General features: G+C 38.2%; 2 protein-coding genes across 4 annotated transcripts in view; one reads left to right on the top strand and one right to left on the bottom strand.

Moving 5' to 3' along the window:
• The window catches only part of LOC124474727 (raftlin-like), a 44,399-nt gene extending 40,049 nt beyond the window's left edge, over nt 1-4,350 (bottom strand). For 2 of the 3 annotated variants that reach the window (XM_047031146.1, XM_047031137.1), the window contains exon 1: nt 3,793-4,350. The gene's annotated coding sequence lies outside the window, so the exon portion shown is untranslated. The remainder of the gene's footprint in view (nt 1-3,792) is intronic. The other variant, XM_047031129.1, reaches the window with a different exon arrangement.
• A 3,818-nt stretch (nt 4,351-8,168) lies between these two features.
• LOC124477348 (cysteine-rich venom protein) lies at nt 8,169-11,527 on the top strand. Its single transcript, XM_047035091.1, has 9 exons — nt 8,169-8,253; nt 8,453-8,525; nt 8,680-8,686; nt 8,917-9,017; nt 9,207-9,297; nt 9,794-9,936; nt 10,133-10,221; nt 10,441-10,523; nt 10,791-11,527. Exons 2-9 carry the CDS (start codon nt 8,466-8,468, stop codon nt 10,931-10,933), a joined length of 717 nt encoding a protein of 238 aa, XP_046891047.1. The 5' UTR covers nt 8,169-8,253; nt 8,453-8,465; the 3' UTR covers nt 10,934-11,527.
• The last annotated feature ends 1,228 nt before the right edge of the window (nt 11,528-12,755 follow it).

Here is a 12,755-nt window from a genome sequence, read left to right as displayed (position 1 = left end):
ATCATTACAATGTCCATTGCTTCACTGGCGTCAAGGTTATGAACTCCGCCATGGGTTCAGGAACTGAAAGCAACAATCATACATTTCTGGAAGCAATAGCCAGGAAATGATGTGGCTAAAGATGTGGCTGAATGCTAGAGACAACTACTTTGAATTATCTTGAAAATGTAGGGACTGGTAGAAAACCAATCAAGACCATTTAAAATATTGTTCTCTCACTTCTTGACATGTCCTTGTCGTTTTGTGACAAAAGTGGGACATAAGGTGCAGTTTCCTGTTGATGTGTTGTTTCCACACAGGGAGAGTGCTCTCAAGGGCCAAGAGCCCAGAGCACTGAGCAGGGTCATTCCCCATTTGAATAATACACTCCCTCCCTCCTTACTTCTTTCCTTGGCTTCTCACCTAGGTGGGACAGTGTATGGGGAGGTTACAGGGAATGGGCTAGGATTAGAACATATTGAATGTTGCCTTTATTAACCAACCTACAACACTGAAACAGACAGTCCAGGGGTTGTGGCGGGTTATTGTGTACAGGACAGCTAAATATTTGAGAAAGGTACATTTGTGAACCCTGTTGTTGGAAGGACTAGAACTATGTACTAACTAATAGCACTATGTCCCACACGAAAACACAGTTGTATTACAATGTGCAAGGGCAATATGTATTTCCAGACACAAAGAGAATCCTACCTGGTAGATGAGAGGAGATAAGTGCAAATGAAAAGTTGTCTGAAAAGAGTCTGTGTTTATAGTGCTTCAAGGCTGAATGTCCTAGCTCACTCTGGCCTGGCTGAACCCCTATCCTTGTACAGTACTGTCTCAAGGCCTGAGCACAATCCACACATTACAGCCAGACACACACACAAACGTCTAGGGAGCTATTACCATGGGAACCAGACCCTTCACGACTATTCCCGCTCTCAGGAGAATAATAGACACCAATATCCTTTGCTTCATTTTTTTTTTCTTTTTGAAGGCAAAGCTCTTCTTTCCCTACCTCTTTCTCTCCCTCCCTCTTTCTCTCCCTCCCATTCTCTTGGAGTCCCTTTTCCCTGTCTTTTTTGTCTTTACCATCAGCTCACTCCTCTCCTCCTCCATAAGTCTTTCTTTCCTCATCTGTTAGAGCAATCCGCATATTCTCCTCTTATTTTGCATTTGACAGTCATGAGTTTAATATCTTATGCATAATCTTTTCCTACTGGGATTTTTACATCACTCTAGACTGAAAATCCAAACATATTCTAAATCTACCATGCATAAGCAATGAAATGTTTTGGGATCACCATCAAAGTGAATGCATCTCTACAACAACAAAAAAGGCAGAAAAGCTGTTTAAAAATAGAAAATCCTTTGGTTTCTCATTATTTTCCTCAAAACATGAATCACTCACTCTTTTCAGTGAACTTGCTTGAGGCAGGTCAATGAAGTTCTTGGCTTATTCATATACCATATTGACATGTCCATGTTGAACATTACCCAATCAATAGTGTCACCATTTTCTGGACCACCCATAAGTCCATTTGGCTTCTAGAAATATCAAGGGGTTTGTCACCTTCCTCAATTAAGCCACTACAAAGCAGTGAATATTAGGCACTGAGTTTCCTCTTGTAGAATCTGGCCTGACATATAGACTTACAGACAGTGGAAGAAATTGGGATTTCCTGTGTGCTTACATTATTCAATAATCAATAGAACTAGTCATTGAATACTAGTTAGTATGTTCTCATGTAAGCTTTCTATTAATAAGAAAAGATTGTGTCTATGTGTCAGACTGTTGTAATGTCATTATTGCCTGACTGTCACTATCTATGTTTACTTGTTTCTTGTGCCCTATAAAAGATGGTCCTCCGGCCATCAGAGCTGAGAGAGACATGATTGAGACCTAAGCCTGGTGTTGTGTTTGTCTGGTTTTCTCTCCCAATCTGCAGATTGATAATACTTATTAAAATCCAGAACTTAACTGAACTTTGTCACTCCGTTTATGAAGAGACAGACAAAGCACTTTCTTAATCAAGACCAAAATCCACATTTGTTAAACTATCCATGCCTGTGAGATCATCAACACCTGTTGATAATCAGACTGTGAATCCCACCAAGGGAGTCGACCCAGCCCATCCAACTTTCACCGTCCATCTGGGTGAGTCTAAGAACTCTATACCCGACAATTTGAACCCTCAAATTAAGCTGCTGTTCTAAGGAAACAGTAAGCATCCTTTCAGCAACTGTAACTTTGATAGACATTGATCTTTGATTAATGTAGTATAATTTATCATTTGAAAGTACCAGCACTAAGAAATATCACAATCCAACATCCATTAGCAGAAAGGCTTTCTGGTAATATCCTGTCTTAGTCTAGGGCTATGCCTGTAGCTTGAATAACTTGGCGCCTTCAAAAGCCCATTAATAAAGAACAAGAAATTAACATTCTTTGCCAGCAATCTTGCACACTAAACATGCATTCAAAGAACAGAGATATGAAGCTTGTGCAAAAAATCTATTCATCATCTTCCATAGCGTCATCAAACTAAGATATTTGTATCCCCAGAGATCAGGTTGTGGTGAATGAGGGGAAAATGACAAACCAGTTGAGTTTCCGTTGTAAAAAAAAAAAGACCATGCGTTTTCAACAGATATTTAGTGTTTACAGTAGAAATATTGAATGAAAAAAATCTTTTTTTAAACAGTTTGCATGATAAAAATTAAGAGATTATTTTATTGTAATGAATTTTGTTTGTATTCTGAAATGTACAATTGTCAATAGTAATGCTGATGTGCATATGTAGTCAAAGGTATGCCATATAAAACATCACAACACAAACTTATTTCCACATTCTGAAATGACCTGAATGAGGAATTCTGAAAATGTTTCTCTGTGTGTATGTGAATGAGCTTCTGACCCATCAACACTAAAGGGTTAACACAGTCCAGCGCTCACAACTCACCAGCTGGAACTGATTAACTGGTTGACTTAAACAGTGTTCACTCACTGAACTTTCTCTGTCTTTTCCTCATTCCCCCAACTTCTCTGATGCTTCCTGTCGGTTGTCTTGCCTTTCTCATACTTTCTCCATTCTCCTGTTTTTCAATGGGCTTCTCGCATCCCTCCATTTGAGCCTTCAAATACTTCTAAAAGTCTTTGAGATTCAGGACATGTAAATGCACATATATATACATACACCGACATGCACGCGCCACATTATTTTTATACTGTACGTCAAGCACACTAAGTTCTGTCAGGGTTCAGTGATTGGAACCAGGTGAACATTTTTGGGCATTCTTACTCCCCCCTGTACCATCGTACAATTGACTTCAACCCCACCAGCCAATTGATCTGCATGATTACTGCCCTGAGGGTGAATATGGTTGTGTTTCTGTGAGTTGGTGGTTAAACCAAGATAAACTAAAATTGTAACTTGTGCCATCAACTGATATATAGATGTGCCCACAGTCTTGCAGTGCTTGGTATGAGCTATTGATTTACTTTTGTCTTCTGTCCAAGCTTGCCCTGGGTTTTGATGGACATACAGTGGCATCACATGGAAAATACACACAAGTCATAGTTACTGATAAGAGAGGGCATAATGGGTGATGCTGAAATTACTTTATTCTGTTCCCCAGTTCATACTACTGATCAGAAGATGTCTGCTATCTGACATGCATACGATACATACAAACATGCATATAAACATACATGTATGTACATACAGAGACCAACACACACACACACAGGCACAAACCCACACACTTGTAGCACACAGACACACATCTTTGACAGTCTGATAGATTGCTTACCTGTTTAGAAGCTGTGAACCACACCGGGGTCTGAAAGTTGACTGTTGAAATCAGGAGAAAGCAACTGGACCAGCTGTTTCAAAAGAGAAACTCATTCTACTGACAGGAGAAGAGCACAGTAAGAGATGCTCCTATCCACTGAGATTCCTGACGCAGGTCCTCTTGACACAGCTGGAACAAGGAGCTGTTGCAGAAGAAAGGAGAAACAAGCAAGCGGGAGCAGTCTGATGTGTGGAGGGAATCAGTAGCTCTGGTGGCGAGTTGTTTTCTCTCAGGCGACTCAGTCAGCTAAAGGAGTGCAGAAAACTGTCTGCTTCATGCTCAAAGTATGCCTCGCTGATATTCTGCAAGCTCTGGAAAACCACATCCTGTCACATCTACCTCATCTCTCTCTCTCTCTCTCTCTCTCTCTCTCTCTCTCTCTCTCTCTCTCTCTGTTTTCGCTGCTAATTCTGTCTCCTCTTTCTCTCTCTTCCGTGATTGTCAGTGCGCTCTGACCCAGCCTCTGCTCAGTGCAGTCCCTCCACCCCTCTCTTTGCCTCCCTCTGTTGCTCTCTCTCTACTTCTCTCGCTCGCTCACTCACACTCAACGCTCCTCCAGCCGAGCACCAGTTCCAGTCGACTGAAGAATCCATTTGAGTTTGACTTGAGGGGGATGAGAGAGAGGAAAGGGAAAGAGAGTGAGCAGGGAGGGAAGGGGAAGGAAGGGTTGGGACATACCAGACTGAGGGAAAGAGCAGCAGAGGTGGGCAAGGGGGAAGAGTGCTTGAGCAGTGGAGATAGGAGAAACAGCCAGAGACAAACAAACCATAGAAAGAGAAACTGGGAGACATAATGAGTACTATGTGCATTTGAAGAAAAACTAAATGAGGTACCCTCCTAGTAGATTTGGGAGGGTTGTCTGGCTGGCATTAGGAATTAGGCGAGAGGGTACATTCAGAGGTTTTTGGGTGTGTCTGCCCTCCTCTATAGCAACTATCCATATTTCATGTTATCCAGTCAATGGCCCTTGTAGGTGTGTATTCATTATTCAGACCAGTCTGAAATTCTGCTTAGAGAGCGGTGCGACTGCTCATGGGACAACTGTCTGACGCATCAACAACCACAACAACAACAACAACAATGTCAAAAAGGCAACTGGCTGGCTCTGCCAATGCTTGAACGGCCTCTTGGTGGCAAATAGTGGAACCCCTCCTATGACAATTTTGAGGTTTGATGATATTGCAAAGATTCAAAAGTTTGAGGATAATCATTTTCTCCAATTTTTTTTAGTTATGCACCAACATCCTGGTACCTTTTTCATGTAGGAGGAAACTATTTGGTTTACTACAGTAGTTGATGGGAGGGTTGAGGGCACCATTCTGTTTTGTAGGTACTTTGATTGTATTTTGTATAACTTCCTGTTGGACTGAAAGCATCATTCTATTGGCCATGCTCAAGATTGAGGTTTTAGAAATTATTGAAACTAGAATTAAACCCAACCCTGCTGTTTGCACAGTATTTCTAGTTCTGGTGAACAATTTTGACAGAGGTTTGTTAGCCTTTACTTTTGATACACAGAAAAGAGGCAAATAAGAAACATCTAGCTCAGGTAGATTGTTGATATGTCTTGTTATAACTTTACTGTATACAGTATCTATACTGCTGAAGCTTGAATTACAGTAACAAACCCCCAGAGTATGTTGGCCTAATCTGTTTACAATCTGTCACTGTGTGAGCAAAAAAACACCAACATTATGTAATCAGAGGGAATGCTTCAGTGGGTAAATTGTTCAAACCGAAACAGAGAATACGCACAGTGGTGGAACTGACGGTCCACTGCTGAAACAAAAGCAACCTCAAAGGATGTATCAGTGATTGTTGCTGACATTTTCTTATTGGTTGAGGCTCCAAAACAACCCTAATGGGACATATAATGTCAGTCCAAGTTGTTGAGCTAGGAAGTCACGTATTGGTTTGTGCATAGCTGGTATTTGTTAAATAAAGCATGTGTTCTTGATGGTTGGCAGGACAGAAAATGGACTTGAAAAGAATCAGTACAGTGTGACATGAAGATTTAACTGAAAGAAATAAAAAAAATATATAATAATAAAACACCATGGTAAATCAGTTTAGTTTATAATTGTGTTAATTCATATATCCATAAATGCTGAGTTTCAGATTCTTTAAAACGCCTGTACAGTTGTTTTAATGCAATTTATGAAATATGATGCAAGAGTGCCCTCTGGTGTTTTAACACTAAATTGACATTCACCGACTGGTACTGTTTTTTTTCCCTTTCATCCCTCCTATTGTGTTCAAAAAGTGTTTACACCTTTGGTGAATACATTGAAAAGCACTGAATTAAAGCAAAAAATATCATCTAATAAAAAGTTATTTTCTGCCAAGTAACATATTAGCCATCCATATCCATAGTTAAATATATTACTTTGAATTTTAGTACCATAGACTATGTTGAACTTACAATGTACACGTTTTATGTACAAAAAAGGTACCATTTATCTATTTTATTTAGTTATAATTAACAGAAGAGGGAAATTATTTATAAAACCATGAGTAGAGAGTAATGCTAATGTCATTCCAAAAACAGTGGCCTCATTGTTTGATTTGTGTAAGGTACACCAGGTAAGCATTAGAATGGCATGTGGCAATGTGACAATGGTAATGTGTCAATCTCTCTTCAACTATTCACTAACACTAATCTTCCCTCCATGTTGGTCATGTCAATAATGATCTTTCTGTAGGCTGTGAGAAATCCTTTGCTCATTTCAGCATTAATTGATAACCATTAACATGAAAATAGGTTTGACTTTGGCAGGGTGGATGTATCTAGGGGAAACAAAACATACATAGACTATGAGGCAGGGAGCAAATAGAGAAATAATCCCACCTGATGGATAGTAACATACAGACAACACAGGGGAGACAGGGATGGTGGAGGGCGGCAGCAGCACAATAATACAACAACCAGAAGTGAGTGTCGGAGTATTCGGCCTCATAATGTCGCCTTATCCTACGTGGGCCAATGGGTGAGGTGTAGAGTGCCATGCCTGAACTAGGCTTCACTCATATGCTGCTTCAGAATGGGATGGGGGTAAGACCTCAAAGAAAGTCTTATCAAAATGATGTTACCACTCCCCAATTGAAATAACCTTTGTCACATATATGACAATGAAACAGTTCCCAAAATAATAACAGCAAAAAAGTATGCAATATGAGAGATTAAATGGTATTTTCATGTTTGTGTGTGTGTACGTGTGTGCACATGATGCGGTGAGATGTTGGTAATGAAGTATGAGAAAGGTATAAGGTTTATAGATAAAAAAAAGAAAACTGATCAAATTGTGTTTGATTGTATTCAGTAGACCACCGTGGATGGGTCAAATTTGACCCGAACACAATAGGAGGGTTAAGATCTCCACGAGTAAATGAAAAAAGTGTCTACTAAAATAATAAATGTAAATGTAAACCTAGTATTTTAGAAAGTGCGATCAGGGTCACTAACCATCAAGCTGTGACATGGTGTGGGATGGTGCCTGTCGATAACTCTTCAAATAAACAGAAACCGACAAATGTGTGTTTATGAACAAGTATTGGCACAGCCACAAACATGGTCCTTTGGATAAGACCCACTTGAGTTAAGTACACATTGTTGAACGTCATCCCACACATAATTCCATAGCTGTGAATAAGAGCAAAGGTATGTTAAGACATACATTGAGATGCGTATGATTTTGACAGGGCTTTATTTGTCGTCAGAATCAGAATCAGAATCAGAAAGGGATTTTTTAGCCATGAAAGTTTGCACAGACAAGGAATTTACTTTGGCAGGAAGGTGCATACAATAAACATATATGAACCTAAAATTTAAATTAAAACAATTGATAACCTTTATGGGGTCAGTAAGTTGTTTTCTTTTAATACCAGTGTATAAATCTATATATCTAACCTACACTTCAATCGAATCCGAAACACTTTTTAAAGGGAATTACAAATAATATTATTGCACATCTGTTATATTTGGCCTCTGCGCTGTACTTCTTGTCCACATGCAATACTGATATTTGCGTAACTTACAACAGGATACGGCAACAAAAGCAATATTGCTGAAAGAGTGAACTAATACCTTCCATACAATACTGAAACAAACACTGACTAGACAGTTAACCTTAGCATTCAGTCATTGTTACCCTATGCATTGCTGTCTGACAAATGACATTTTTTTTAATGATTAATCACATCACAGTATTTGCACATATCTGCACATAAACTGCACCCTTGGGCTTACAATTCCATATTTGCACCTGTCAGCTGTTCTTAAAACTAGTTTGCTGAGTTGTTTTGTCCAGAAAGTAACTATTGTATGACCAGTAATATAGGTTGAGGGAAGGCTTATAAAAGGAGGGTACAAAAAGCACTAAACCACCCAACCACTTGAACAGGTACTGGATCTCTGAACAGGTACTGGATCTGCTACGTTATTATTTAAAACACAGAGGAAAACTAATTATCAGTAAAATTGTGTTTCTGGGATCACAACTCAACTTCTGAATTAAACACTTCAGGACAAAGGGAAGTTAAATCTCTCTCATTGTAAATCCATATTAGGCCTGTTATGTTTTTGTTTTCTATCATTCATTAAGTGTCTTCTTCTCTCCAGGACTTCTGTAAAAATGTTTTTGTTCGTGGTTTGCATCCTGACACTGCACAGAGTTCACTCTGCATGCAATGTGGTGTGTACAGTTATTTTTGTTTGTAACAATCTTTGATACACTGAGCTAATATGTGCACAGAATACGATAGTTGTATGCTAACTTATGTGCAAGATGAAGTTGTGTTCTGACTCTTAAATGGTTCTTTTCTTTCATATTCTCCTTTTGTCCTAAGGAATCAAGTAAGTGCAACTTATAGTCACCAGACTTTGTACACTGTACTCATTTCATCATATACAGAATGCCCAATCTAGAATAAATTTTACTGTTTCATTAAACGGAAATGAACTAACATTAATTAACATTCAATGGTGTATTGATCATGTGTTTTATGAAACCCCATACTGGTTATGATTCAATGTAGATTAAGACATGTTTATGGGCTTTCATGTATTTTCAAATATGTGTGTAGACATTTGCACAGACAGCACAGCAGTTCAGACGGAAATCCTTGATCAGCATAACACTTTCAGGCAAGCTGTTCAGCCTACGGCAGGTGACATGCTCAAGATGGTAATCTTTTATGTCTACAGTTTCATACCAGTCCTTCTGAACCGACAATGACTTGATAATCATATCTTATGTACAAACACAGTTGTGTTTGTCACACAATTGGTTGGTTTGATTTTGATGGGTCACTATTCAAAAGGTCAATACCAAATGTTACCGACCCATCACTTGCATGCTGTGCGTACCTTGCAGAGCTGGAGTGAGGAGGCTGCAGCCAGTGCTCAGGCATGGGTTGATACCTGTTCCATGGTTCATGGTCCACCCAGCAGTCGCATGATTGGAGGTATAATATATAAACGTATTTAAATTAAAACATCTTCACTCATCCACCTGGGACAAGGCATTCCCATTGCATACAAATGTTTTTTCACTGATATATCTACCCACTCTACAGCGTACTGTATGATTTCAAGGTACTCCTAGCTTACCTACTAACTTACTAATATTTAACTTACATAATGCATATCAATCATACAGTTGAGTAGCTTGGTAAACCAGATGGCTCACTTCACTTATCAGTTGGGCATCTGTCCAGTAGTAAACCAACCAAGGGTTGTCCATAATATGCATTGTCAAAAGAGAGAAAGAGATCACAACCAATCAGTCAAAACAACAAATCACATGAGCTTAAATTCAGGGACCCCAACACCCTTCTATAGGCACAGTGTTCCTAGATTGTGAGCCAACTTATTCTAAGAATTGTATATATTAAATTATTATGTGGATATACTGCATTACATTTACATTTGTGTTTCTCTTCTCATTTCCATGATGAACAGACTATGAATGTGGCGAGAACCTCTTCAAATCATATGCATCATATGCTTGGACGGAAATTGTCACAGCCTGGCACAGTGAAGTCATTAATTACATATATCCTAATGGCTCTATCAATGGTCAACCTATTGGTCACTACACACAGGTAACAGCCTTCTGATGAGTGCTTGGCATCTGTTTGGACTTTATGAACATGTAAAGGTTCAGACATCATTCACATTCAGTCAAACTGTTAGCATAATTTAGCTTCTCCTTTACATTTAGTCATTTATCAGACGCTCCTATCCAGAGCGACTTGGAGTAAGTACAGGGACATTTCCCCCTGTATCCCTTTGATACAGGTCGTGTGGAATAGCTCTTACAAAGTTGGCTGTGGAGTAGCCATGTGTCCAGGCTCAGTCTATTTCTACGGCTGCCACTATTACAGAGCGTAAGTCACATTTTTGCAACCTCCACAAGCTGTTTAGAACGTGCACTCTGATCCACATAATACTACAATAAATTGATAAGCATATTTTAAACTGACATTTGAAAAGTTATATATGCAGCCTGTGTCAAAACGCTAAATGTAAAAACCTCTCATGGGTGTAGAGTAATCAAGCGTGTGGAAGTTATGAGCTAGTGATCCTTTGAATGATTTTGTTAACAGTGGAAATTACAGAGGAGTGCCACCATACAAGGTTGGAGCGCCATGTGCCATGTGTCCCAATGCATGTGAAAACAACCTTTGCAGTAAGTTACATTATATACATTGTGCTAAAACCTGCCATATAGTACAATTACCTCATACCCATAGTAATTGAGTAATAGTGATATAACTGTATACTATATATATATATATATATATATATGTGTATGTTTACTGAATATGTTTGAATATACTGTGTATTTATATACTGTACAAATACTGTATATGGCATATCTGAATGCACATTAGCTACTATAGTTATAAACCTTTTGGGAGTTGTGAATTAACTTTACTTCCTTGTTTCATTACAGCCAATCCCTGTCCTTACGTTAACAAGTATGCCAACTGTGCAGCACTCAAAGCAAAGGCCGGGTGTTCCAACCTTTGGGTGACTGCCTTTTGCCCTGCCCTCTGTAAATGCCACAATGAAATAATTCCAATAGCTCGAAAATAGGAAACTCCTATTTCATGGTCTCAAGATGCTAACAGTGTATGTCATGTGTTATTATCACTTGAATCATCTCAAAGTTGGCTTCTCGTCTTAAATAATAAACACATTGCTGACACCTTGATTTAAATTAAGTCAGTTTAATATAATTTCCAGATAATATCAAATCATATTCAAGACTATTGACATACTTTCCTTGATCAAATTATTTTTACAGTTATGCAGTGGTTGACTTGAGCACATGATTAACACCACATTAATAGAAAAAAGTTTTTGAAGATCTATCAGTTCCATGGAATATTGACCAGTGGAAAGCTTTCTGCTGTCTACAAACAGAATTAGATTTAATGCAAAGAAAGTTGGATAAAAAATGAAAGTTTGCACAAAGAACACTGATCTTAAAATACTATTTCTGAAATTTTGGATGTATTTTGTTCATATCAATTGACGATAATGATTACATTTATGGATTTCTATGCTAAACCTTTCTGTAATGTGGCATTAAATGCATTTCAAACAATCAAATTATTACCTGTTTTGGGGGAAATGGGACAAAACAACCAAATCGGCAACTACAATAAAATATATTTTGTTACCTTTCTTTTGAATAGTTAAAATTGTACATTCTGCCATGAAATTGAGTGTATGACTCACATGTACGGGGTTGCATAGCTACATAATGTGTAAAAGCACATTCCAGTCCAGTTCAGTCCAAGCTCTACCACAATGGGCAATGTTTGGACCAAACGTGGGTGTGGCTTACTACAGGAGAATAAAGGGAAACAGTTCATATAAAAGGGTAAGACAAACTTAAATAATGTAATCATAATACAATAGTGAGACTCTAAAAATGATCAAAGACTATAACTAAATTGTAAAAACTGGGTGAAAAGGTTTCACTGATGTAGCTTGCATGAACATGAAATGGCACCTAGTTCATAACCTGCACTTTGGTTTTGCACACAAATCTGACTCACTGACATATTGTTTGTGTTGTACAAACACATGCTGTTTTCTGTTCTACAACCCTCTGGTCTTAAAACGTACGAAACAAACGCACGTTAGTACTAAAATTGACAATGGGCTATGTGAGGTAGGGCCTAATGGTTATGAAGACAACAAAAACATAAATGGTAGCTATAGGCCAATTCACCAGCAGGGGGCTATATTGTCCAATATGTAGGCTACTTTTTACAATGGTCGACATGACAGAACGGAAACCAGTTTAATTAAAGAAAGTGTGAAGTTGTTTACTATAAAACTTCTCATGCAGTAGGCCCTAGCCTAAATAAAGCAACAATAGAAAAAATAGCTGGAAATCAGTCTTTTAAATCATAATGGGATTGTCCACTGTTTAAAAGTAACTTTCAATAATGTTATGATTTTTATGTAATATTCCCGTCTCCATATGTCCCAGGTTGCATCTCTGAAATGAAACTCCACTCGTCAATTGCTTGGCTATGATGAGCTCAAACTAGGCTTATTTTCACCAGTTAAATCATCACCACCATTAAGCAACCTGCTTTTCTATTTACAAATAAATTAATGAACAACATTTCTTTTAAAAATTAACATCTGTACCTATTTTGTTATTTTTTTTTATACGAATTGCATTATTATTATTTTTGCCTGTACAGGATTTCTGAACGAGACACCATAATCTAGACTTTAAGATGATACAATACTATAGTTTATTATCTGAACCATAGGTTATAGACATAGTTGGGCTTTACATTCTAGGCCACTAGCAATATTTTGTAGTTACTGTTTGTGTCAGGCCTAGACAAGTAGCTACAGAATATGAAGGCTAATAAGAAATCAACCTGAC

The sequence above is a fragment of the Hypomesus transpacificus genome, chromosome 2 (genome assembly GCF_021917145.1).
Source record: "Hypomesus transpacificus isolate Combined female chromosome 2, fHypTra1, whole genome shotgun sequence".
Classification (NCBI taxonomy): domain Eukaryota; kingdom Metazoa; phylum Chordata; class Actinopteri; order Osmeriformes; family Osmeridae; genus Hypomesus; species Hypomesus transpacificus.
Note: the sequence above shows the minus strand (reverse complement) of the source record. Positions and strands in the feature narration are given on the sequence as shown.